General features: G+C 46.5%; 1 protein-coding gene across 4 annotated transcripts; it reads left to right on the forward strand.

Moving 5' to 3' along the window:
• Positions 1-770: 770 nt before the first annotated feature.
• On the forward strand, positions 771-21530 carry SCAMP4 (secretory carrier membrane protein 4). 4 transcript variants are annotated; one of them, XM_069790130.1, is made up of 8 exons: positions 771-840; positions 6414-6481; positions 6920-6975; positions 9806-9934; positions 13006-13162; positions 16349-16450; positions 17417-17534; positions 18266-21530. In XM_069790130.1, the coding sequence occupies exons 3-8, from the start codon at positions 6969-6971 to the stop codon at positions 18440-18442; spliced, it is 690 nt and encodes a 229-aa protein (XP_069646231.1). In that variant the 5' UTR covers positions 771-840; positions 6414-6481; positions 6920-6968; the 3' UTR covers positions 18443-21530. The 4 variants fall into 4 exon arrangements, with proteins under 4 accessions (XP_069646231.1, XP_069646229.1, XP_069646232.1 ...); XM_069790128.1 differs by having other exon boundaries at positions 776-840; positions 6411-6481; XM_069790131.1 differs by having other exon boundaries at positions 801-849; positions 6411-6481.
• The last annotated feature ends 869 nt before the right edge of the window (positions 21531-22399 follow it).

A 22399-nucleotide genomic window follows, 5' to 3' on the forward strand; every position in this document is an offset into this window, starting at 1 on the left:
AGTTATAAACAGCAACTTCCTCGGCGACCACACAGCCCTGGGTCCCAAACCCAGCCGTCACCCACCGGCTGTTGTAACTAACCCTGGAACCAAAACTTGGCGAGAGCCAGCGGCTGGGTGCCGTAAATGCTGTTTGGAGACGGAGCCCGTGGGTGCTTCTGAAGCAGCTCTGGTGCCAGCGTGTCTTCTGCAGGGGGGGGTCACGGCACGAACCCCCCCATCCCAAACCCGCTCTCTTTACCCAAAAAAAGAAACCAGTGCCAACATTGAGGCGGGCGGGCAGCACCTCGTCGCGCTGAGGGGTGCGGGCACCTCACTGCTGGGGTTTTTAACAGTTATGCAGGGGTCAGGGCGAGGGGAAGGGGGCCGGGGTCCCTGGGGGGGCTCAGCCTTGCTTAGCCGCGGCGGCCTCTCCGCTGAGGCTCCCCTCACCCCTCAAGGGCCGTCCACGCACCCCCCGGGCCGGCCCACGAAGCCGTCTGGAGAAGGGGCTGTGACAAACCCACCCCCTCGGGGCCACAAAGCGTCCCCGGTGGGGACAGGGTCGGGGTCGGGGTCGGGGGTCGGGGACCAGGCCGAGGCCGCTGCCCGCCCCTCCCGCCCCCCTGACAATTCTGTCCCCGTCGGCCCCCGTAGCGGAGTCAGCCGCGCCTCAGCCCACGCCCCGTCGCCGGCTGGCCACTCACGTGTCGAGAGGTGGGGGCGTGCCGCGGGGCACGCTGGGAAATGTAGTCCGCGACGCGGCGGAGTGCCGCGGCGGCGGCCATTGGAGGGACTCTCTTTCCCAGAGTACCCCGCGGCGGGCTCGGGGGAGCGGGGCGCCGGCCGCTGCGCTTTGAGGTGGGTACGGTGAGCGCCGGGCCGGGGTCGTGGCTGCGGGGGGACGGGGAGAGGCCGGGCCGGGGGGCAGCGGGGACAGCCTCGGAGGAGGAATGGGGGGGGAAGCTGGGGGTGGCCTCGGGGACTGGTGGTGTAGCGGGGCCGCCCCAGGAGGGTCGGCGGGGGTGGGACAGAGCTATCTCTGCCCTGGGGGTGTAATGGGGGCTGGCGGTGGGGCAGCGGGGAATGCCCCCGGGGGGGACACACGGGACGGGACACACATGACAGGGAGGGGGTAACTGGGACAGCAGCCCTGAGGGCAACGGCGATGGGGTTAACGGGGGCGGCGGGGGTGGGGGGGCGCTAGGGGAGGGGGTGTCGGGGGAGCCTGTGCTTGGGGAAGTATTGGGGACAGGTCAGGGGGGTTGGCGCATGTGTGGGGAAGGAATCGGGGACAGCTCTGGTGGGGGGGGAGGGATTGGGGTCAGCTCCGGGGGGAGCAGCTATCGGGGGCAGCGTGTGCGGGCGGTGCTGGAGACAGCCCCGGCGGGGGGGGGGTGAGGGGGTCCCGTGCCCCCCATGGAGAACGATGGCAGGTGGGTCGAGGCTGCTGCCATCCCCTCGGGGGCTGCGAGCACCCCAGCTATGCTCTCCATCCTCTCCCCGAGGGGTGCTCGGGAATTTGCCTCTCCTTGCTGATTTGTGCCCCGGCCGTGTGGGGCCGGGACACGTCTGCCAGGGCCAGAGCTTGGGGGCTCTCGGGGGGGCACAGGGCAGGCCAAGGGAATAAGGCCGGTGCACTCAGGGCAGGGTGAGCACAGGCTAGCTGCATGGCTCCTGCAGGGGAAGTTCATGTAAGTGATTCTCCAGAGGCTGTGAGGAGCAAGGGTGAAGCTTTTTGACGTGCGTGGTTTGGGTACCAGCTCTTTCACGTGTTGCCCTTGATAGAGACAGAACATGGATGTTGTAATTTTATTTCCCCCTCTCTGGTCTTAGCTTTTTTGTGAGCATTAACCAGCTCAAGAAACTCTTATCTGACCCTGTGATGAAGAGAGCAGTGAGTTAGAAATTAAACAGGTAGCTGATGGATTAATTTATCTGCTTTTTAGTGTTATTCTGGGCCAACTAATGTTGCTACTGTCTGCAGCCCAGGTCTTCTATGTGAGGCCAGTCTGAGCAGGTGACAAGCGGTGGAATAGTCTTGTGCCCTGAACACGTGTGTTTCTGTGCTTTCTGTCTTCCTCTTGAGCCTTCTGTGGTTCTGCCTCTGAGTGGCTGAGCTTTACTTCTGGAATCAGTCATACCGAAGTCAAATATTTGTCTGCTGCGGGTTCCGTAGAACCTAAATTAAGGCTTCTGCCCATCTGCTGAGGCAGTAGATGTGGCTGTGTAAGCAGGCTGGGAGAGACCTGAGGGGTATTGCTTCCGATCGTGCTTTCTCACCAGCTCCAGGATGGGGGGAGAGGGGGCAGCAAAATACAGGTACAGGTACAGCCAGGAGTCCCCAAGGGGCTCCCATAACTTGGAGCTGTCTGTTTTACTGGTGTTGGAGAAGGCTAACCCTTGCTAACTTTATTGTTCCTGTGTGTTTTCTCAGCGGCAGTGCTGGCATAAAGAGTTTCCCCATTCTCACTGGTCGTGCTGGCCGGCTTTTGGCATTACTTTTTTGGCTGGTTTTGTCACCTCATGTGATTTGAAGCATGGCACTGCAAGCATTGTGCTGGTGTCACTGAAGGGGCAGTGTCCCACTCTGCAAGGGTTGGCAGCGTGCGGTGGGGAGAGGAAACACTATCATATACAAACTGTATCAGCTATACAGAGTCTAGGTTCGTAAAGCTGAGCCAAGCGTTTTGGTGCCTTGCAGAGTGACCTCTGCTGCTTTGGTGTCTTTGGGAAGTTCCTGATAAAAGTTGGGCTCTGAATGAGACTCAAAACCAGCCTTTTCTCTTAAAACCAGTGCAGAGTCACCACTTTCGTTTTAAATACAACTGGAGAGGCATACGAGCAAGGCATTTGCTTGTCTTGGGAGCACTGGAGCTTGCGTTGATTCTCTGCTGAGCCTGGTGGTTTCAAATCCACATCTCTGAGATCCCTGTGGGGTGCCCTTGCTTTTAGGCCATTTGCTCTTCTGAAATGTCTGGGGTCTGCTGGCTTGCAGCGTGAAATGACTTCCAAAAGCCTGGTCTCTGGTGATAACCCTCACCGGAGGGGTAAGCTTGAGCCACTTTCAGGAAGTGTGCGTTGTGCCCGTGTCTTCTCATTCTGCTTGCGTTCAAATCATTAAATCATTGTCTTAAGAGGGAGCGTTGGCAAGTTCTTCTGCCATTGCTGTTACATACGGATCCTGCCCCTTGATTTGCTTTTGGCAAAGTACTCTAGATTAAACCCCTGAGTACAGATCAGTGTAGAAGTTCTTAGCCTCACTACAGTCATCATATCGGAATGAAAATATAAAAGCAGTACAGAAAATATCCTAAAGCAAGGCTTCAGAAGCTGGTGAATTTTGCTGGATGGAAAGCTTAGGATGTCAGGCTCTTCTGGGTTTGGCTGGGACATCTGCAGATGGCATGAGAGGAGATGGTGTCCTGTGAATCTGGTCTTAGGGGACTTGGCCCAGGTCACCAGGTGGGTTTATGGCAAAGCAGGAATGAGTTCAGCACTCCTCTTTTGGCCAGTCCTTTATTATTTCTCCTACTGCCCTTCTCTCTTTTTGGAGAAAGAAGTAGTGAGAAATAACTGAAACTTTTAAAAACTATTTACTATCATATAGGCAGAATAAACAAGGGGACTAAATAGCGGCATACACGCAGTCATATAATGTGCTGCAAACAGATTGCTGTGGGTATTCCTTCACAAAATTTTCCTCAATCAGAGATGGAATGTGTTTCACAGTAAAGTCACATTCAAAGTAATCATGTTGTTGTCCGCCTAGAAAAACAGTGCTGCTTGCATATGTGTCTTGGTTTAAAGGGAAATGCTGTCTCTTAAAATGACACAGGGCATTTTGAAGAAAAGCTCTGACTGTGTCCAGTGGGCTCTTGTGAGTCATGCATGTTGGACTGTAAACTTTGGAGTTATTCATTGACTGCAGATGAGCACAGTGGAAAAAGGAAGTTCACTTCACACCGTGGTTTCCTTAGTGTGTGTGGGTTTTTCCTCCCTCCACAAATAGTGGAGTGCAAGATGTTGGGTTTTGTCTATTCCCAATTAAACTGAAAATGTTCCGATGAATAGAGAGCTTATTTATATGTGTTGTTATCGCGCACAAATTCACGTGTGGTTGGATGATACCTGTTTATGCACCTGTTTATCTGTATTTGCTGTGAATCTATTTCCTTATGCCAGGATCTTGCAACTGGAGCTTGGCTTGAGGATGTTTAGGCTGCACAGTGAAGTTTTCCCCCTAAAGGAGTTTTAGCCACTGGCTGTCTGAGCTGAGCAATGTCATCACTTATTAAACACAAGATTTTTTTCCCTGACTGTACATCTGAGGCCTGTCATCCCGAGACCCTGCAATTAAGAGTTTGCAGAAATCCTGCCCAAATTAAGTGGTGAGCTAGGGAGGTATGAAAACAGTGACTCCTGTGCAAATATATCTCAGAGCACTGAACAAAAATGTTATTGGGTTGGATCCTGGAGTCTGAGTTCATGCTTGCAAAAGGTTTGAGCTTGCTGCTGTAGGTGTCCGTGGGGTAAAGCTCCCTTTCCTTTCACTGGGAGCCAGGCTGGAGTCTCACTGCAGCTGAACCAGTGGAAGGTCAACGCATTTCAGGAACTGATTATTCAGTGTAAAAGTTGGTTGTATGCGCTTGTCCTTGCAGAAAGAAATATTCTTAATGCTGCTTTGGGGTTCCAAACCACATTTCTTTAGAGAAATTGCAGCTGTTGTCCCAGGAACTTCTGTGAGATTGCTCATAAAAGCAAAGGTTGCTGAAGAGAGGAATATTTGGTAGTTTGTCGTAGCTTCTTTACATGATAAACATAGCATCCTAGAATATCTCAAGTTGGAAGGGACCCATAAGGATCATCTCTGTCTTCAAAGCATTAAACCGTGGCTGAGATTTATTAGGAAATGAGCAGGTAAATGAGAGCAACTGGGTAAGACAAGAAGGGATTAGATCACTAGAACGCTGCTTTCCATCGTCTCTGGGTTTTTTTATTCATTTATATGAGTTAAAGCCACTCAACTGCACCACAGTTGTCTTCTTGTGAAGGGAGGGCACCCAAGAGCTACTGTTTGGCCACGATGCCCCCATCAAGCCAGGAATGTGTCCCTTGGTCTTTCCTTCTGGTCCCTTTTCCAGTGGACAGACTGATGCCTCCTGCCACTCTGCAGCTGTCAGACACCAGGACTGAAGTACATAAACTAAATAATCCTCTTCTGAAGGTGGACCTTACTCATTTGCTCATCTTTCAGGGAAAGATTCTTTTCTCTTAGTGCTTTAGCATAACTGGTGTTCGTGTGTGATTTGTTCTTTCCCCCAAATTTACAGATTTCAACTGGGAGCAGCTGCAAATGGGTGAAGTTTTAATTGTATTCTTGACTGTCTTCATACTTTATTTCCTATTCACACCTTTTAAAAAGGCAAAGCAAAATGCTTCCATTTCTAAATCATAAGTTATAAAACGCCTGTCAGACACTGGGTAATGTCGGTATTGTGGGAAAGCCCAGAGGCTTCAGCGGCGGTGGGGCCACTGCATGAGAACCTTTAACCAGGGAGTCCCAGCTCAGGAGTGACATAGCTTTCCTGTCCACACTCTATTGCCTTCTTTAGACTGGTACAGGCAAAATAATATATTCTCCTCTATGTAGAGGTAGTTAAGCTTGTATATAACTGCATCTCTACGTACAGGAAGAATAAGCTGCCTGTACAGCTTCTTACCAGAGTGCTGTTTTCTCCACCAAGGACTGTGCTAGAGTAGCTTAATTAGAAAGGAAAGTAAATGCAACCCCAACAAAATAATTGTGCCAGTGTAAACTCTGCAACCTCTGGACCATACATGGGGCACGTAGGACAGCACAGAGTTGTAGAAAAGGGAAATGAGCTGCTGTAAATCCCGAGGGCTTTGGGTAGAGCGCAGCTATTCTGACCTCGGTGCTGTGGTTGCTGTCGGTACTGGCAGCAGCAGCGTGTGGTCTTTGTTGTGTTTTTGTAGGGGCAGTTTTTAGTCTAGACTTCCTTCATTCTTGATAACTCTTGTCAGACCCTGCAGTGCTGGTTTAGAGGGTTGTTTTGTAGTATTCTGTGTTTCCATTCTGGGATTTGCAGGTAGGGTCACACGGTATTTTTATCCTTACGAAGAAGGGGTAGAATCAAAGCTCAGCACTGACCTCTCTGTGGCTTTCATCTGTGTGATCAGTTCTGCCAAAATCTGCACTGTGGCTGACGCCGAGTGAACTTTGCAGGATTTGATTCTTCCAGAATTATGGTCATGTTCCGTGGTGCTAACAAGAAGAATGGATCTGCATTTTAAGAAGGGTTGTGTAGAATTATTAAAGTAATGAGGGATGTTGGGGTTTGTGTACCAGCTGATTTTTTTTTTAACAGCAGTTTACTTCCCAGCTAACAGTGATTATCTTTTTGTTTCAGCAGCTGGGAAGGTCCACAGAGAGCCAGGAGCCAACAAATCATATCCACACCTAAATGAGGCATTAAGTCTGGTGAGCTCGTACAAATTTCTCTTCCGATGTGTGTGCTTTGCTGGGTCCCGCCCAGACCTGTCTGTCTCAGCTTGTTGTCTGGCTGCAGCTGGAAGGTACACATGTTCTGGCAGTGGCTCTCTGTGCATCCTCAGCCTTTGCCAGGTGCCACTAAGAGCACATTTGTTTGCTACTGAATTATACAAGCCTTAAAAGTGGTTGACAGTGGGGTTGTGCTGAATGAGATGCTACCAGGTGGAGCTTCATATGAACAAGGAGATACTGTGATCCTTTCTGTAAGGTTCCAGCACTCTTACTTTGGGCAATTGGAGAAGAGTATTTTGTAGTGGGAACCCCAGGCTCGCATTCTGTCACTGTGCTGGAGATACTCCCCATTCCAGGAGGTTCTTTGGGTGCTGGTTAGTGACATGTGCTGACCTGATTTTCTTTCTCCAATAGATCCGTTGCTGTCTGTCTGAAACTTCACCAGGGAACACTCCTAATAGAAATGGCAGGTAAGAGCACCTCAAAATATGGCAACGTAGGGAGAATGGTTTCAGAGAATGTTTTTCAGTATGCTGTGATGGCTGTAATGCATCAGGTATGTGACATATGTCCCTTCCCAAGATCTTAATGATTCCTAAAGCTCTTCAGCTACTTCTTTTTTCTTGCCTTGGTCACATTCACTTTTACGCTGTATCCACTGTAGATTTGTCAGCTGAGGTTACTGTTCTAGCGATAAAGGCTCAGGTGTGACTTGTCTGAAAGTTTTATGAGGGTGGAATTTATTCACAAAAAAGTACATGAGAATAATTCCTTCCTTACAGAGGCTGAACAGCTTTCCACAGCGTTCCTAGCTATACTATCGATATTAATACATCTTTATTTTACTTGTAGTGAAATTAGTAACAAAATTCCTTCCAACTTTTTTAAGATAAGAGAAAGTCCGGGACTTCCATACGGCTGCTGTTCATTGGTACTAGTTTGGTTTTTGAAAGCACAGATTGTGCTTGCTGATCTAATGTGTTGATCCTAGCCTTGATGGGAGTGCTGTAGCACTCCATGCCATGCAGTCAGACGTGAAAGAGGGTATTTTCATTTGATTTCTTTTCATCTATTCTTGGAAGTGACCCAGAACAGTTGAAAACTACAGGGTCTCTGGGTGGGAGAAAGCGGTCATCTGGCTTCTTGCAGCTGGGCAGCAACAGAGAAGAGGTGTGATCCCAATCTTGCACCTAGCAAACAATTGTGGAAGTATTTTGAGCATTTTGTGAGCTTGAAAAATGACAAACTGCAGTGGCTGGTGCCCAGCAGGACAGTTGGTTTTGGCCCCACCATTCGGGGACTTCTGCACTAGAGGCTGGCAGCAGCTCTACTGCCCATGACAGATCTGTACTGTAGGAGAGAGAAAATGGAAGAGAGCAGAACCAAAGTAACTAGCTGCAGCTTCAGCTGTTGAAGAAGGACAGAACAAAATTTTCCTCATCCTTCAAAAAAAAAAAAAGATTGTTAGAGAGTCTGCTTTTACTGTGGTTGGTTAATCTTGGTCTTATTGACTTCCCTAGGGAGCTGTGTCTTTAGCTTTAAAAGCTGTGCCCCTTTCCTTTCCTTTGACCCAGCATTGTTATGTCCTTTTGTAGGCTGCTGAGACAGACTGTCCGGGAGAAAGCCCACTAGGTGTTTATAGCAAACAAAAAAAATTAGTATGAAGTCCAAATTCCTATGGACTTTGAAATCAGCCGTGGGACATCAGCACTACATGTGGTGGGGTCAGCAGTAGGTGTTAACCAGTAACTAATCCTAGCTTTAGAGGGCATCTGAATTAATGTAAAATGCATTTAGCGGAGATGGGTGAGGAGGGGCAGAAGACTTAATGTTTGTTTTTATAAGAAAAAATCTACTGAAAAGTCAAGTTGGGCTGGTGACTTCAGACTTTATTCCATATTTCATTCTGATGTACTCACAGTGGGCGTTATCCTTACCATATTTTCTGTGTGAAAATATGCCTTTCCTTTACATGAAGTGAAGCCTTTTCTTTCCTAAAGCATGGCTTACAGCTTTAGACTCTTCCCTGCCAACCTTCAAATGAAGCTAAGAAGCTGCTCCTGCAAAATGTCTTCTCACACAGACATAATGGCAAGAGAAGGGGAACTCTTGTGCTGACAGTTCTTGTTCAGACATTTCCTCTCGTCTTCTGTGCCATTTGGAGGTTTTCCCAGGACATTCTTCATCTCTTCCTCTAGTTGTTTTTAATTCTGTTTACTGAGGCTGAAGTAGACTAGAAACAATTAGTCACAATGCCCTGAAATCAAACTTTAATCAGCACTGGAAGGCAAGAGCAAACATTCCCAAACATGTAGAAATGCATATCCAGGCATACATATATACACAGACAAATCTGTGCATCTGTCTAGAAGCTGACAGCAGCTTAAATGCAGAGGATTTAGGCTTTTAATTACTTGATTTTAAAACATAATTTCGTCTCAAGGTAAGGTTTTCTTCACCATATCACTTCCATTTGCTGCTTTATTGTATCTGAATGCAAAGCTTTTTTCTTCCTCTTTTTTTTTTTTTCATGGAGCTTAACCTTACAGGAAAAACTTGACTTTTAAAGAAAAAAGGATACATTCATGAGTCTTGTCACAACAAAATCATCCCTGGCATCTGACTTGCCTTCCCGGAACTGGATGATAATCTGAGTACTGAATTGCAGTTTGAGATGCTTTCCAAAGGCACCCTTCCTTACTGTCACAGGGACATATCTACTACAGGTCCTAAGGCCTGATCCATGTGCCAGCAAGCCCACCTACTTGGAGCTTGTGTCTGAACATAAATCTGCTTGTCTGGACAACTGCCAGCCTTTCCTCTTGCTTTGGTTTTCTGAGAAGTTGTAACTAAAAACCTCTGTGCAGGCTGTTTCCCCCAGATGTTGCTGGCCTCTCCCCCCTTCCTGAGGAACCTTATCCTGGAGCTTATTTTAAGGTTTTTGTCTTGCAGGGCCTTTCACACAACTTTACACTGATGTGTAAAGGTATCAAATCCACGTGTTGCTTATTAGCTCGTTTCTATTCCTTGCTCTAAGCCTTGCATGTGCTAGTTTAAATGTTGTGTCCACTGCTGAGGGAGGAGAGCAAAGTGTTTGGTGTCCAGCGTGAGGATGAACACGCTTTAGTGAGTAACCTGAATCAGGCTAGAGCTGGCAATGGTTTTCTCTTTTGATTCTTGTGAGTCCCCTCGACCTAGGGGTCCATGGGTGTGTATTGGGAAGGTGTGGAGGATATTACACTTGCTCAGCCGTATCAGAAAGTTTCTGCATTCAGCTAATATCTGTGTTCTGCATTGTAGAAAAGGTGAATAACTTCCCACCGCTCCCCAAGTTTATTCCTCTGAAACCATGTTTCTACCAGAATTTTGCTGATGAAATTCCCATCGATTATCAGTCTCTGGTGAAGAGAATCTACCACGTATGGATCTGTAAGTTGAATAAGAGACCTGTTCTAGGAAAACCTATGTGTGTAGTAAAAAAATATAGATCTTGATGACTTACGTGCTTTAAGGTTTCGACTGGAATTAGTTGATGAGAAATGATGATTCATCTTAAAATACTGTAATATAACTTTATGCCCAAATTGTAAGCTGCTGTGCCTTGAATCTTTGCTGCAGAGCTGCTGTTGAAGAAAGGAGAGAGATCAGTGCTAGAAAAGTCTATTAGTAAATTTGAGGAGGAAAAAAACAGACCACATTTGATACCTTTATTAATGTCAAGTGATGTTTTACTCCCCAAAATAGCCTGCTTAAAGTAATTCCCAATTCACCTAAACTAAGATGAATAGAATTTTAGGTAAGAAAATAAATGTGGCCTGTATGCTTGCTACCTGTCTCCCCACCTTGCTATAGGAAGGCTGAAATTTCCCCTTGTTTGTGCCATCTACACATTTCCCTTCCCAATTGAAGCAGTGTCTTCTAGCCGTATGCTGTCTCTTCCTTAGCTATCCATAGCCCACAAAACATTCCCTGTCCTGCTGGAGAAGGGCGCTGATCCTCTTGGTCACAGCTGGTGATTTGCTGATATTCTGTAGGAACAGGCCTCCTGGCTCTGAGCTTGTGTTGTCTGGCTTAGCCATTCAAAAGCCAGTAATGAAAATTGACCATTCTCCAAGGAATGAAATCGGATGAAAAATGGTGTGGCAGGCCTAGAGAACCAAAGGGAATGCTTTGGAAGATTAAAAATATTTTTGCCTTGCTTATCTTTTTTTCCCCAAATGCTTGTCATCCTATTTACCCTTCTCACTGAAGGAAAGCTTGTTTTCTGCCAGATATGCATTTGGTGGCATGGCTTTTATTCCAGATGCATAGGATGTGTGTATGAGAGAGATTTGTGTGCATAAATAATAGCATAATCTATCACTCCATTGTTCTTTCGTTATTTAGAGATGCTGAAATGAGCTCTGTAATTTTCTTGCCTGAAGAAACTGCTTGTCCCTTCAGACTAACTGGTTAAATGTTGCATGCTGTAAAGCTGCCTTTGTCTGCGACTCTCCCTAAACAAAGCGTCCCTCATTCAAGTTAATGGCAGGCTGGAAAGGTGCCAGCCATTTGGGCAACTAGTCTACGCATGGCTGAGGAGACCTGGCATTTTCATCAGGAGTTTTAAACTTCCATTTGCAGCACGCTTTCTTTTGGGGTCTCCCAGACTTTTTGGTATGGGATGGGATAGGATGGAGAGACACATATGGAGGAAGGGCAGTAAACAAGAAAAGGCCGGTATTAAAAATGGAAACACAGAAGTTGTTGCGAGAAGGTTGAATGCTCATTACTTTAATTGGATGTGAATATTTTATTAAGGTGGATGGTGATTTGGGGAAATCTGTACCAGAGCTCCCACTACCGGAGAACAAACTCCTACCTGACGTGCAGGGAGAACCAGAAGTTCCTTAACACTTTATAGGAGCTCTTGGTTTGGTGGCTTGTTTTTTTATTAGGTAACTCTTGGAGAATAAATGACTTCTGAAAATAAAAATTTGGAGAAGTACAGCTAATTACTGTAGAAATGAAATGTAAATAATGAAAATTCTTTCTTCCCCACAATATTAAGATACATCCAAACCACTGCATCTAAAACCTTGTTGTTAGCTACTCAGAAGAAGTTTTCTTTGTAGTAAAACAATGTTTTGTTTTAACTCACAAGTAATTTGTATGTCACAAGCAGCAGCTGGGTTCAGATGCTTTCCATGCTAGATTCTCCTGACTGTGTTGTCAATACTATTTTATGACCACACAACTTTGCAGTTGTTTAGCAGCCCCTGGGCTGTGTGAAGGCAGGTGGGTCTGTGCCAAGAGGAGGAAAGAGAAAGAGAGGCTAGGCTGGCGTCGGGTGTCAGAGGACCAAGCCAGTGATGTGCAGGCATGCTGCAGAGCCACCAGTTCACTTACCATAGGTGAAGATAAATTCAGGGATTTAATTTTGACTGAATAAATGAGGCCAGGGTCCAGAGTATTACTGTGAGCTCATCACCAGGCAGTACTGAAGGATCTTTTGTGTTTGGACCCTCCGCCTTCTCATTTCTCTTTATCTGTGCTAATTGATACAGGTTACTGCAAAGTTTTTTAAGTTACCACCTGTTTTCCAAAATACGAGTTTGTAATTGGGCTAAGCCTCTTCAACACTGGCAGAGCCTGGGGGGATGCAGGGACAGCTGCAGGGAGTCCCTGGAGTATTGAGGGGAGCTTGTGGAGGAAAGCAGGGAGCCCCTGGCATGGGAACTGAGCTCAGCCTGTGAAAGCTGGAAGTGTGCAGCCCCCCCTTTGCAGTGATGTTGAGCTTCAGGGAAAGGGGGGACCAGCATCACTTTGTGCACATCTCCTTAGCACAGCACTCTGGGGGCCGTTGTCAACTGTGCCTTTTTATCCAAGTGGCAGGAACAGGGATGTGAAAAGGCCTTTAAGCCACCCCTATGGTCCCATGTTCTCAGCCTGATTGGAGTTTGCTTATCCCCTTGCTCAAGGCAGCACTTACAAGCCCTGAAGCTAACTTCCAGGCTTCCTCGGAGGCCCAGGGAAGTATAGAGAGAGCCCGCAAGGCACTGTGCTGGCTCTATAATAGCTCCTGAGGCAGCCTCAGCAAGCACAGAGACCAAAGACATATTGAGGCTGGGTGCAGGGTGCAGGTTTTACACCCTGCTCCTCTCATAAAGGGGTTTTCCTACAAATGCAAGTTGAACCTTGCTCATAATTCATAATAATACTGGCCTGAGTCTTGTATTTGTTGCACTGGTTGCTACCCAGCTCTCCATCCTCTGGCAAGTCCCAGAAGAGTTTCCTCATGCCTCTGCCACAGCACTGTCTCTGGAGATAGATGTGTCTGTGCTGCTGGCTCCTGCGGCCACGCGGGAACTTGCGACTCACTTGGAGCGGCTGCGTTATTGGGCTTGAGTTTCCCACTGCAGCATGGACCCTTCCTATTATAATACCGGGTGTTTGTTTCCTTTTTGCGTGAAGATATGAAACTGCACAACCTCATGTTCTTTCCTCTGCCCTCTTTACAGTTTACTGCATCACGCTAGTAGTGAATATAATTGCATGCCTGGCATGGTGGATCGGAGGAGGCTATGGGGTCAATTTTGGTTTGGCCATCCTTTGGCTTATCCTTTTCAGTCCCTGCGGCTATGTCTGCTGGTTCCGACCTGTGTACAAAGCCTTTCGGTAAGTAGAAGCCCATGAAGCAGTTTTGTTTTGGTTTCCTCTGGGAGAGACATGTGTTGTTATTGGGGAGTGCCCCTATGGAGATCTTTCTGTCTGGGATAAAGTTTAAGGACTTGATGTCTGAATGTCTTGTTTACTTTCGAAGTGAAGAACAATGTGGCTACTTTTAAACACTAGATGTAGGACTGAGCGTTACCTGTCTAGGATTGCAGGTGAGCAGCAGCGAGTAGTTTTCCACTTTCATGAGGATGAAATTCATATTTTACTTAAATATCTCGAGCTTTGCAGCACCCTCATATATAGCATTAAGATAGATACTAATTTGGTAAAGCTTCATTGAGGCTTATTTTGATGGAAGACTATTAAGTTATTAGTTTTTGAGAACTCTTCTATTCTTTGTCTCTAGATACTTGAGAGCTTGGCTGCTTTCCTTTTTAGATAAAAGCAGTTCCCTGGAGCGAGTCCTTCTGAAACTCCACAAATATTTAAAGCCATCCTACATTTTCACTTTAATTAATAATCATTTGCATTTGCTCACGCTTGCAGTGGATCACAAGGCATTATTCAGACATTAATGCATAACGCTTGTCAGAGCCGTGAAGGTCCCAAGCAGTTTCCAGCCTGACACAGGGAGAGGAGGCAGAGAGGAGGGGAGGGACCTGCCCAGTGTCAGACTGTGGGTCACCAGCAGACCCCACACACGAGTCAAGGATTTGGACCCTGAAGGGGAAGCTCTTTCTGGTTCCCTGTTACCAGAATACTCTGGATTTTGATTATTCACCAGATTCTGTGATGAGTTGGTTTAGATAACAGCAAAAGCAGCTGATAGAAATGGGAGTTGGCAGGTGGGGCCTTATCTATTTAGCACATGCTCAATTAATTGTTAAATGCTCTTCCGAATTTATGCTTTGTATACTAACAACACTGGGCAGTTAATGCACTGGTGGTGCTTAAAACATCAGTGACTACATCATGGAGTACAGGGGAGGATTATTTCTGACGGAAGCGGAAGGCCCCTGGGTTGGATTCATCTGAAAGTTTTAAAAGACGTGAAAGTACCAGCTCTGAACTCTTGCCCTCTGGGGCTGGGGTTTTGTCCCCATCCCTAGTTCTGAAGCCCAAGGGCCTCCGAGTGCTGGCTAGAGCTCTGTTCAAAGAGCAATTTCCATTCTGAAGTCTGGGAAAAATTACTCCTCCCCATTGACCTCCTCTGGGCTTCACAAGGACCGTTTCTAATTATTTCTTTAATGTTGTTTGTATGTGTTTATGCAACTGAATACTGAAAGGTCCCTGAGGTTACTCTGTGTAAAGACTTCTGCAGTTAAAAAAAGAATAAGCCCTAGGGACAGACTGGCAAGCCCAGAGATCATTGACTTTGACATCAGTTGTAGAAGAGGCTTGAAAAACACTGCAGTGGGGCAGCACTGTTTCTTGTGGGACTGCAGCTAGTCATGATTCAAGAAAGCGAGGTCAGAGCCACTTGCTATGCTTGTTCGGGGAAGATGCAACCCTTCAATATTGGCATCATGTACTGCGAGGATGCTTTCGTAAAACCATCATCATACATCTGCATCCAAAATTAAATTAGCTGCAGAGCTTTGGCACTAGGGCAAAGCTGTTGCAAATCTGCACCAGAAAGCTGGATCAGAAATCACCTTTTCTGTGTATCCTCACTAATTCCCACAGATCCTTTCAAATGAAGACTCCTCCAGCCCTTTTCAGGTTGTAGTTGCAAAAGTCTGTTTGAAGGCTCAGCTTCGAGCCTAATCCTTGTTAATTGGATTATGATAGGCACTACTGTGAACAGTCCATGTTTAAAGTATTTCTTTCACACTGCTGTACTCTGAGGTGATATTTGAAGGGCGGGATCATGAGGATACTCAGGGATGGCAAATTTCTTTTCCAGCATCTCTGTGGCTATCTTTTGAAAGATGGAAGTTAACTGTACCAACACACGTGGCTCAGAGTGGCAGGGGTCTGGCTGGAGGCTTTTCCACTCGTGTCAGACTAGTCAGGGTCCACTGCATTGACCTCTCCAGAGCCTGGGGTCCTGCCTCCCTCATATCCTCTTTGGTGATTAGGGGCTAGAATTATAATACTAATAAACATTAAAATAATAACAATAATTCAAATAATAAACATTTCAATACTTTCAGGGTTTGAGCAGGAGCTGGGAATGACTGGAGCACTTTTTTAAACTCCCCCTTGCACCAAGCTGTGCCATAAGCAACTGAAGTGTTTTTTGTAAATCTGTTGTGTAAATCATGGTCCCTTTGAGTTCCTGAGAGAATGGGAATCATTTGTATCATTAAAAATGATAGTTTGGGGAGTTTTAGAGTGCCTGGGCTTACAGTGAAAGGTTGGCTCATCAACATAGCTGGTTTAATGGGATGAAGATGTTCTGCTGCAGTTCTGTGGCAGAGCCAAAACTTGGGCAAGACAGTGCTGTGCCCCAGTGCACCCATGACAGAGAGACCGTGAATGTATCTGGTCAGCCTTCTTGTTTGGGGTCATATTCGTGCTGTCTATTACACCTGCATAAATTAAAGGACCTCACATATTCAGGACCGTCTCAACCTGAATATGTGGAGCCTGCAAAGATGTGAAAGCATGCTTCTGCATTTCCCCAGACAGGGTACCCCCCGCTTCTCACATGGCTGTTTTTCTTCCTGTTATGTCCCGGTGCTGGATTATTAACCATGGACATCTAAGTGTGATGACGAGCAGCCACTGAGACATTCCCAGCTGGAATTCTCATGCTCAATGATCACTTTTTAGCATATGGGCAAAGTCTGCCTGCCAGTGTTTAGGCCTCCTTGTGCCTACTGGCCAGTGTCTGAGCTGCACAGGTGTCAGGCTGTGCTGTCTTCAGATGCTTGGTCAGAGAAATGATTCAGGCACTCTCTGTTCTGCAGAAGACCGCCTCTCCTCATGTGTCATCATATATGCAATTACTTTAGTAGAGCAATTGCAGGAGCCAGGCTTATTGGAAGTGATTAGGCGCTGATGATTCATGGAGCTGTGTGCTTTCACTGCGAGGGAAAGAGGAGTAGCTTTCAAAGTACATAGCTGTAGAGGGGTCTCTTCTGAGATACCATGTTTCAGGGTTTGTATGTGATAGGGTCAAACATCAGTGAAGTAACATGAGGTGCCAGTCTCCCCCTAACTTGTTCTCTTCCTTCACAGGTCGGACAGCTCATTTAATTTCATGGCCTTTTTCTTCATCTTTGGTGCACAGTTTATTCTCACGATCCTGCAGGCGATTGGTTTCTCCGGATGGGGAGCTTGGTAAGCAGGATGTTCCTACAGTCTTATAGCTGAGCACTTGGTTCCCATGCCTGACAGTTTCAGGCTATGGGCTGTTTCTGTGAACTTTTGAGAAACTGGTGGGAGTCTGTACAGGGTGGAGTGGAAGAAGCTTTCTGTTCATGGAGTACACAATTTCATTTCCATTGCTGCTTATTGTAAGAGTTCCTGTATTGGCAGAAGTCAGATATCTTCACCTGCTTGCTCTTTTTAGCACCTTCCTACAATGTCCATTTCTTTTTAACATTTAACCAGTCAGTTTCAAGATTCATCTGATCTTTTAGCATTGCCCTCAAAGTATTTGCAGCACATGGTGAGCAGTGCATGATGACTCACTGTTGGCCTATAGAGCAAGTATTGTGAGAGTTGTCCTAAAATAAATGGGAGCATTTTAGTGTCTGTCCCTGGTTATGTTATAATTGTTTGGCATTTTAACTGTCTGTCTCTAGAGACTTGAGAGCAGTTCCTGCTGAAACTACAAATAACACAAAGTCCTAGCACTCTGTATAGCATTTTGTTTTGTTAACTACTGATGCTCTCCAGTTGCCCTACCTGGTTATTGCCATCAAAGGAATAGAAATGTAGTGTAAGTCATAGGACCCACATGTTCCCTGATCCCAGTTCTGGTCTCTAGATGCACAACCTCTGCACAACTGAAAGCACCTTGGGAATAAATCTTCTCTTCCCAGAGTCTGTGCAGCTGGCTGTCCTTTAAAGGTCTGAGACTGGGTTAGTGAGGCATGCTGGCAAGCAAGATTTGAGATCTTGGGGAAATACCTGCCTGAGCTGCATTTCATTGTGTCCATTTTCTTCACTGTTCTTTTAATTTTCAAGAGCTTTAAAGCTGCCTTGTAATTTCTGTGTACAAGTAAACAGTTTTTCTGATAATAAGGACACTTAAAAAAGAGAGCTATAATGATATTCTTCCTTTCTTTGTGTTTCTCCCAGTGGATGGTTGGCAGCCATTACTTTCTTTAGCACCAGTGTTGCAGCGGCTGTGTTCATGCTGTTTCCTGCCATTATGTTTACAATGTCAGCGGTCGCAATGCTCATCTGCATTTTAAGGGTAGGTGCTTCGGGTGTCTCTCTGACTTGGAGTATCTGCATTTTGTATGGCAGTAATGCGAACAGGCAGCTTAGCAGCCACTGTAAGCCATCACTGCTTTTAAAGGTTTTATAATGTCATCAGTTGGTGTCTCTCAGAGTATCTAGAGGACAAATCCAGATAACACAAGACACCTGGGGCTGGATGTTGTCACCATTTCATGTGGTGATGTTCCTTTGTGTCACTCGAAGCAAGCTTCATTGCTCATTGGGATGGTCATTGATGGTAAAGGTGAAGCATGTTGAGATGGCCTGCAGTGGGGACTGGGTGGCAGGATGGGAAGTGGTCCTTGGTTCCCTGCAGAAAGAAGAATTTGGAGGTAGGACTGTCTGGAAAGCTTCAGTAGACTGATGGCAGAGGAGGAGGGAAGATGGAAGCCCTGCTGAAGCAGCAGTGTCAGTTTTACAGAGGTTTCAGCCCACTGGCCTGGGTTGTCTGCCTTGCTGTGGGATCCCCAACCTGAATCCCAGACTTGTGGCTGAAATGGGTTCAAGTTTTGGTTGCTTTTATCTGTTTGTACCTCTGTTCACTGTATTATTACATGTTTAGTGCTTTTGTTCCTTGGAAATACAGCTCTTTACAGAGAGAGAAGCAAATACATGATATAGTACAAAAGTGACTATAGCTCTTCTGAGGAAGAGGTGTGGGTACCTGTTGCTGACTTCCCTCTTCTTCTCTCTTTCATCCATTAGGTACATAAAATTTACCGAGGGGCTGGTGGAAGCTTTCAGAAAGCTCAGGACGAGTGGAACAGTGGCACATGGAGGAACCCCCCCAGCAGGGAGGCCCAGTACAGCAATTTTTCTGGGAACAGCCTGCCAGAGTATCCCACAGTGCCCAACTATCCCCCGGGAAACCAATGGCCTTAAGCAGCAACAGCTGCAAACTGCCTGGATTCTCTTCTTTTTGGTCTTTTTATTATTGTTATTTGAAAAGATCATTTGCATTCCCCCCCCAAGCACCCCAGTCATCTTGGGGACTTTTTTGTTTTTTGTCTCCTCATCACTACAGAAGATACGTGCTGTCAGCCCTTGCCACCTCCAGAGCACTGCACGGCCTTATCAGAAAGTTTTTTGTTTGCGTTGAGTTACCAGTATTTGCCTCGTTGCAGACTGAGGAACCAACCGTTCACTGCCCTTGCTTGAGGGAATCCTCTCATGACCATACGTGAAAAAGGCTTGACTTCCTCACAACGGTGAACGCTACCATAATTGCTCCTTCTCCTGCCTCCCTGCTTAGTTTTCATCACATGCATAGCACACCGCCAAGTCATCTGTAACAAACGCAATCAGAGCATTAGTAGCAACTGGTGTTTACTCTCCTGGATGAATAATCTGGAAATTTTCTCTCTAAGGGAAATGCAACATCTAAATTATTTGGTACTAGTGATATCAAAGGTATTTGTAAAATCTACAACCTCATTTGCTTGCGCTCTCTGGTGAAGAATCCTCTAGATAATGGTGCTTGCTGTGGGTGAGTGTTGCTCAGATGTGAAGTCCACAAGAGTCCTCATTTGCCTGGCTAGGACTATTGTTATGCTAGAAGTCTTGCTTTCCCTGCTGCCAAAATCTTTTGCCAGATCCATGTGCTTCAAAGGTACAGATTCATCTCAGTTGGTTAATGATTGTTTGCTTAAAACCTGATTCAAAGCCCACTGGAAACTATTGAAAAGCTGGCTGACGCTGGGCTTTGGATCTGGCTACCTGGGTGATGTTCACCCTGTTACAGGTAGGCAGCACGAGATCTCTATGCCATCTAACTTCTACATCTGTGGCATCCAGGTTTTGTGCTGACCCAAGAAATGCCCTATGGGGCACACCTTGCCCTTTAGGGACACCCTTTTTTCTGGGCTCCCAGCCACTAGCCGGATGCAAGGTAACTATTGATCTCAGTGCTGGGGCCCCTGTGTGGTTTGGGAATAATTCTATTAAAATGAATAGTTTTAATTCTGCCTTCTACCAATGTAGTTGAAATCCAGACATTATGCAGTGGGGTCTGGTAGACCAAGGAAAGCTTGTTAGTCCTCGTAACTGATATTAGCTGTGCAGACCTGGTCTGCGTCTGTGTAGCCAGCAGCACTTTACTTCCATGTATGAGCAGGGAGAGAGAGATTCTTGCCTTTCTCCAAGAATAGGCTAAAGAGAGGGTCAAGCTGTTGGGAAGGATTGTTCTCCCTGAGAGCCAGCATCTGTCTCGTCATTCATCTCCATTCTGTGCATGCACATCAGGACTCCTGTAGCCTGAGCCATCCAATTCCCCTGTGTCCTACAGCGATCCAAGCAGCAAAGGCTGCAGTTTTTTCTTCTCCCTCAACAGCCTGCTGTGAATTTTTTCAAACCTGTCAAAACTGGGAGGTCAGTTCCCAATATTTTTATAGGGAGTGAGTGTTCAAAGTCTTGGGCTCTGAAAGTTTCAGCCAATGATCCTGTGAAGGATGGAGTGCTCCACTGCGGAGACTTGGGAGGTGTTGGGCACGCCATGGGTCAGACCCAGAGCCTGCCTGGCTTGGCAGGCTGGCAGATGGGATGCCAGAGATGTTATGGTGTAAGTGGGTTCACTCCAAATTCACACTAAGTAGCTGGAAAACAAAATTGGCTCCTGGAAAGGGACAGGGAGGTTGTCCTAGCTAGGTGGAATTGATTTGCAAGTGATCTTTTGAAAACTGTCTCTACATGTGCCTTATCTAATAAAATACTAGTTCACGAAGGAGAACTCTTCCTTCCCCATCACCCCTGCAGAACTTCCCATTTGCTCTATTAACTTTTCCTGTGTCATACTGTAAATACTAAGTGAAGTACAGCTTGGAGTCTGCATGACACCTTTGTTATTAGGGCCAAAACGAAAGCAAACATGAATCAGAGGGCAGAGCCTCCCTGAATTTCCGTTTACAAGCAACATTAATGCCCCACTGCAGAACCAGCCTTTTGCTGGGTCTGGGATATTTAACATGCTCCAAACACAAGGGTTTTTTTTTCTTGCGAATGTGCAATGTGCTTGTAAATACAAACGCTTGAAGCCTTCTTAACAGAACATGACCTGATCGCATTGTCAAGCTTTTAGGTGCCTTCGTCTTGTGTCAAGTGTAATTTTAAGTGTTCTTTTTCACTTGCCATCAGAAAGTGATAGAAGAACTGCCTGTCGATTAACTCCCTGGAAATACGATTGCACTACAGGGGAGTGAGGGGAGGTTAACTGGGCCAAATGCAAGATTGGCCATACTTGGAAGCCACAACATGGTGCACCCATGTACCGTGCTCCCTCCAGCCCTGCCCCTGTCCATCCTCAGCCTCTTGCCAAAATTTTTCAAAAGCGATTGGTGTCTGTCCTTTTTCTTAGTATGTCAGGTTGGAGATTTCAAAGGAACCAAGAGGAGAAGCATTGCTAGGGACTCCACCTCCTGCTTCTCTCTCTCTCTTTTTTTTTTTTTTTTTTTTTCTCTTCTCTTCTCTTCCCCTTGGATAATCTGGGGGGCTGCTTTGAAGCACCCACCTTCAGTCATGTTGAAAATGCTTGATGCAGGGAGAGGGTGTACTTAGGAACCTGCCCATGAAAATGGTTGGATGCAGTCACCAAAATCGCACCCTATTAGCATACACTGCCTGAGATCTCTACAGAGCTTAAATGAACCTCTCTGGATGGGATCTGCCATCTCTCATCCCCCCCTCCATCCTTTTCAATGCCAGAAACCGTAATTCCAGAAAGTTGACTCAACACGCTGCCTGAACTACCGTGGCTTATTTTTTTGGACTCCTCTGTATGTTTTTAAATGTTTACATTAGATTTCTAAGACTTCTTAACACCATTAACCTGGACCTGGCTCCTGGTTTTGTTCAGCATCACGTGGCGTGTATGTGTGCGATGTTTCATGTCACTTGTGGAGCTCTGGTTTTTGTTTGTGTGTTTCTCCTGATCACAAGACAATAAATGCTCATCCTGTGCTTGATGAGAACAACTGGCCGCATTAGAGAAGTGTGTCTGTTCCTAGGTAACCGGAGTTATCTGGCAGAGGGAAATGGCGAAATCTCTATTTTCCTCCAAAGTCTCCCACCACATGTTTTTTCCTTAAAAGAACAGCACGTTTATGGATGAAGCTCATCCTCTGTGCTGGGGACGGGTGCAAGAGTGGCACACCGTGGTTTGTACTCCTACAGATGCCAGATAAGCATTTACCAAAGGTGCTGCCATTATTCTCATTTTCTAACGAAAGAAACGGAGAGCAGAGGTGTGGGTGGTGGTGAGAAAGTTGTGTCTCCTGAGCACTGGGGTCGAGGTCTTTTTCCTGGCCTCTCCTTAGCAGTGCAAAGACTCATGCTGGCCCCTTGCAGTGCTGGCTTCTGCCTTCTCCGGTTTATTGCCTGGAAGGAGATCATTATCCCTGGAGTAAACGGGCTGTTTGACAGAAAAGGTGAGTTGAATCACTCTATTTAGCACATAGCTGAACTTATCGCCCCAAATTACCATATTGTGGCTTCATACCCCAGTCCCACTCCATAGCAGATATTTAATCCTAAAAGAGCCATTTTCATCACAGCTGCTCTATACGACATCTGCTAATCTCAATGGCTTCTTTATCTCCAGAAGCCTTGTGCCAGGTACCCCTTCCCAGCCATCAGCATCTCACTTTCACCGGCAGTGGTTCCCTACAGCTGCTTGCTGCTGTGCCAGTGATGTGTTGAGCATGAGGATGAAATGGCTTTTGCTCAAATTCTTGCTCCAGGCCCTTAAAATCTTAGCACGAGGCACAGCTTTAAGCTCCTGCTCCAGCTGCTACTCAGGCAGGTCCTTGGCACTTGGGAGCGACGAGTTGTTTGCCTCTGCCGTGCTCC

This window comes from Haliaeetus albicilla, chromosome 8 (assembly GCF_947461875.1).
Source record: "Haliaeetus albicilla chromosome 8, bHalAlb1.1, whole genome shotgun sequence".
Taxonomy (NCBI): Eukaryota; Metazoa; Chordata; class Aves; order Accipitriformes; family Accipitridae; genus Haliaeetus; species Haliaeetus albicilla.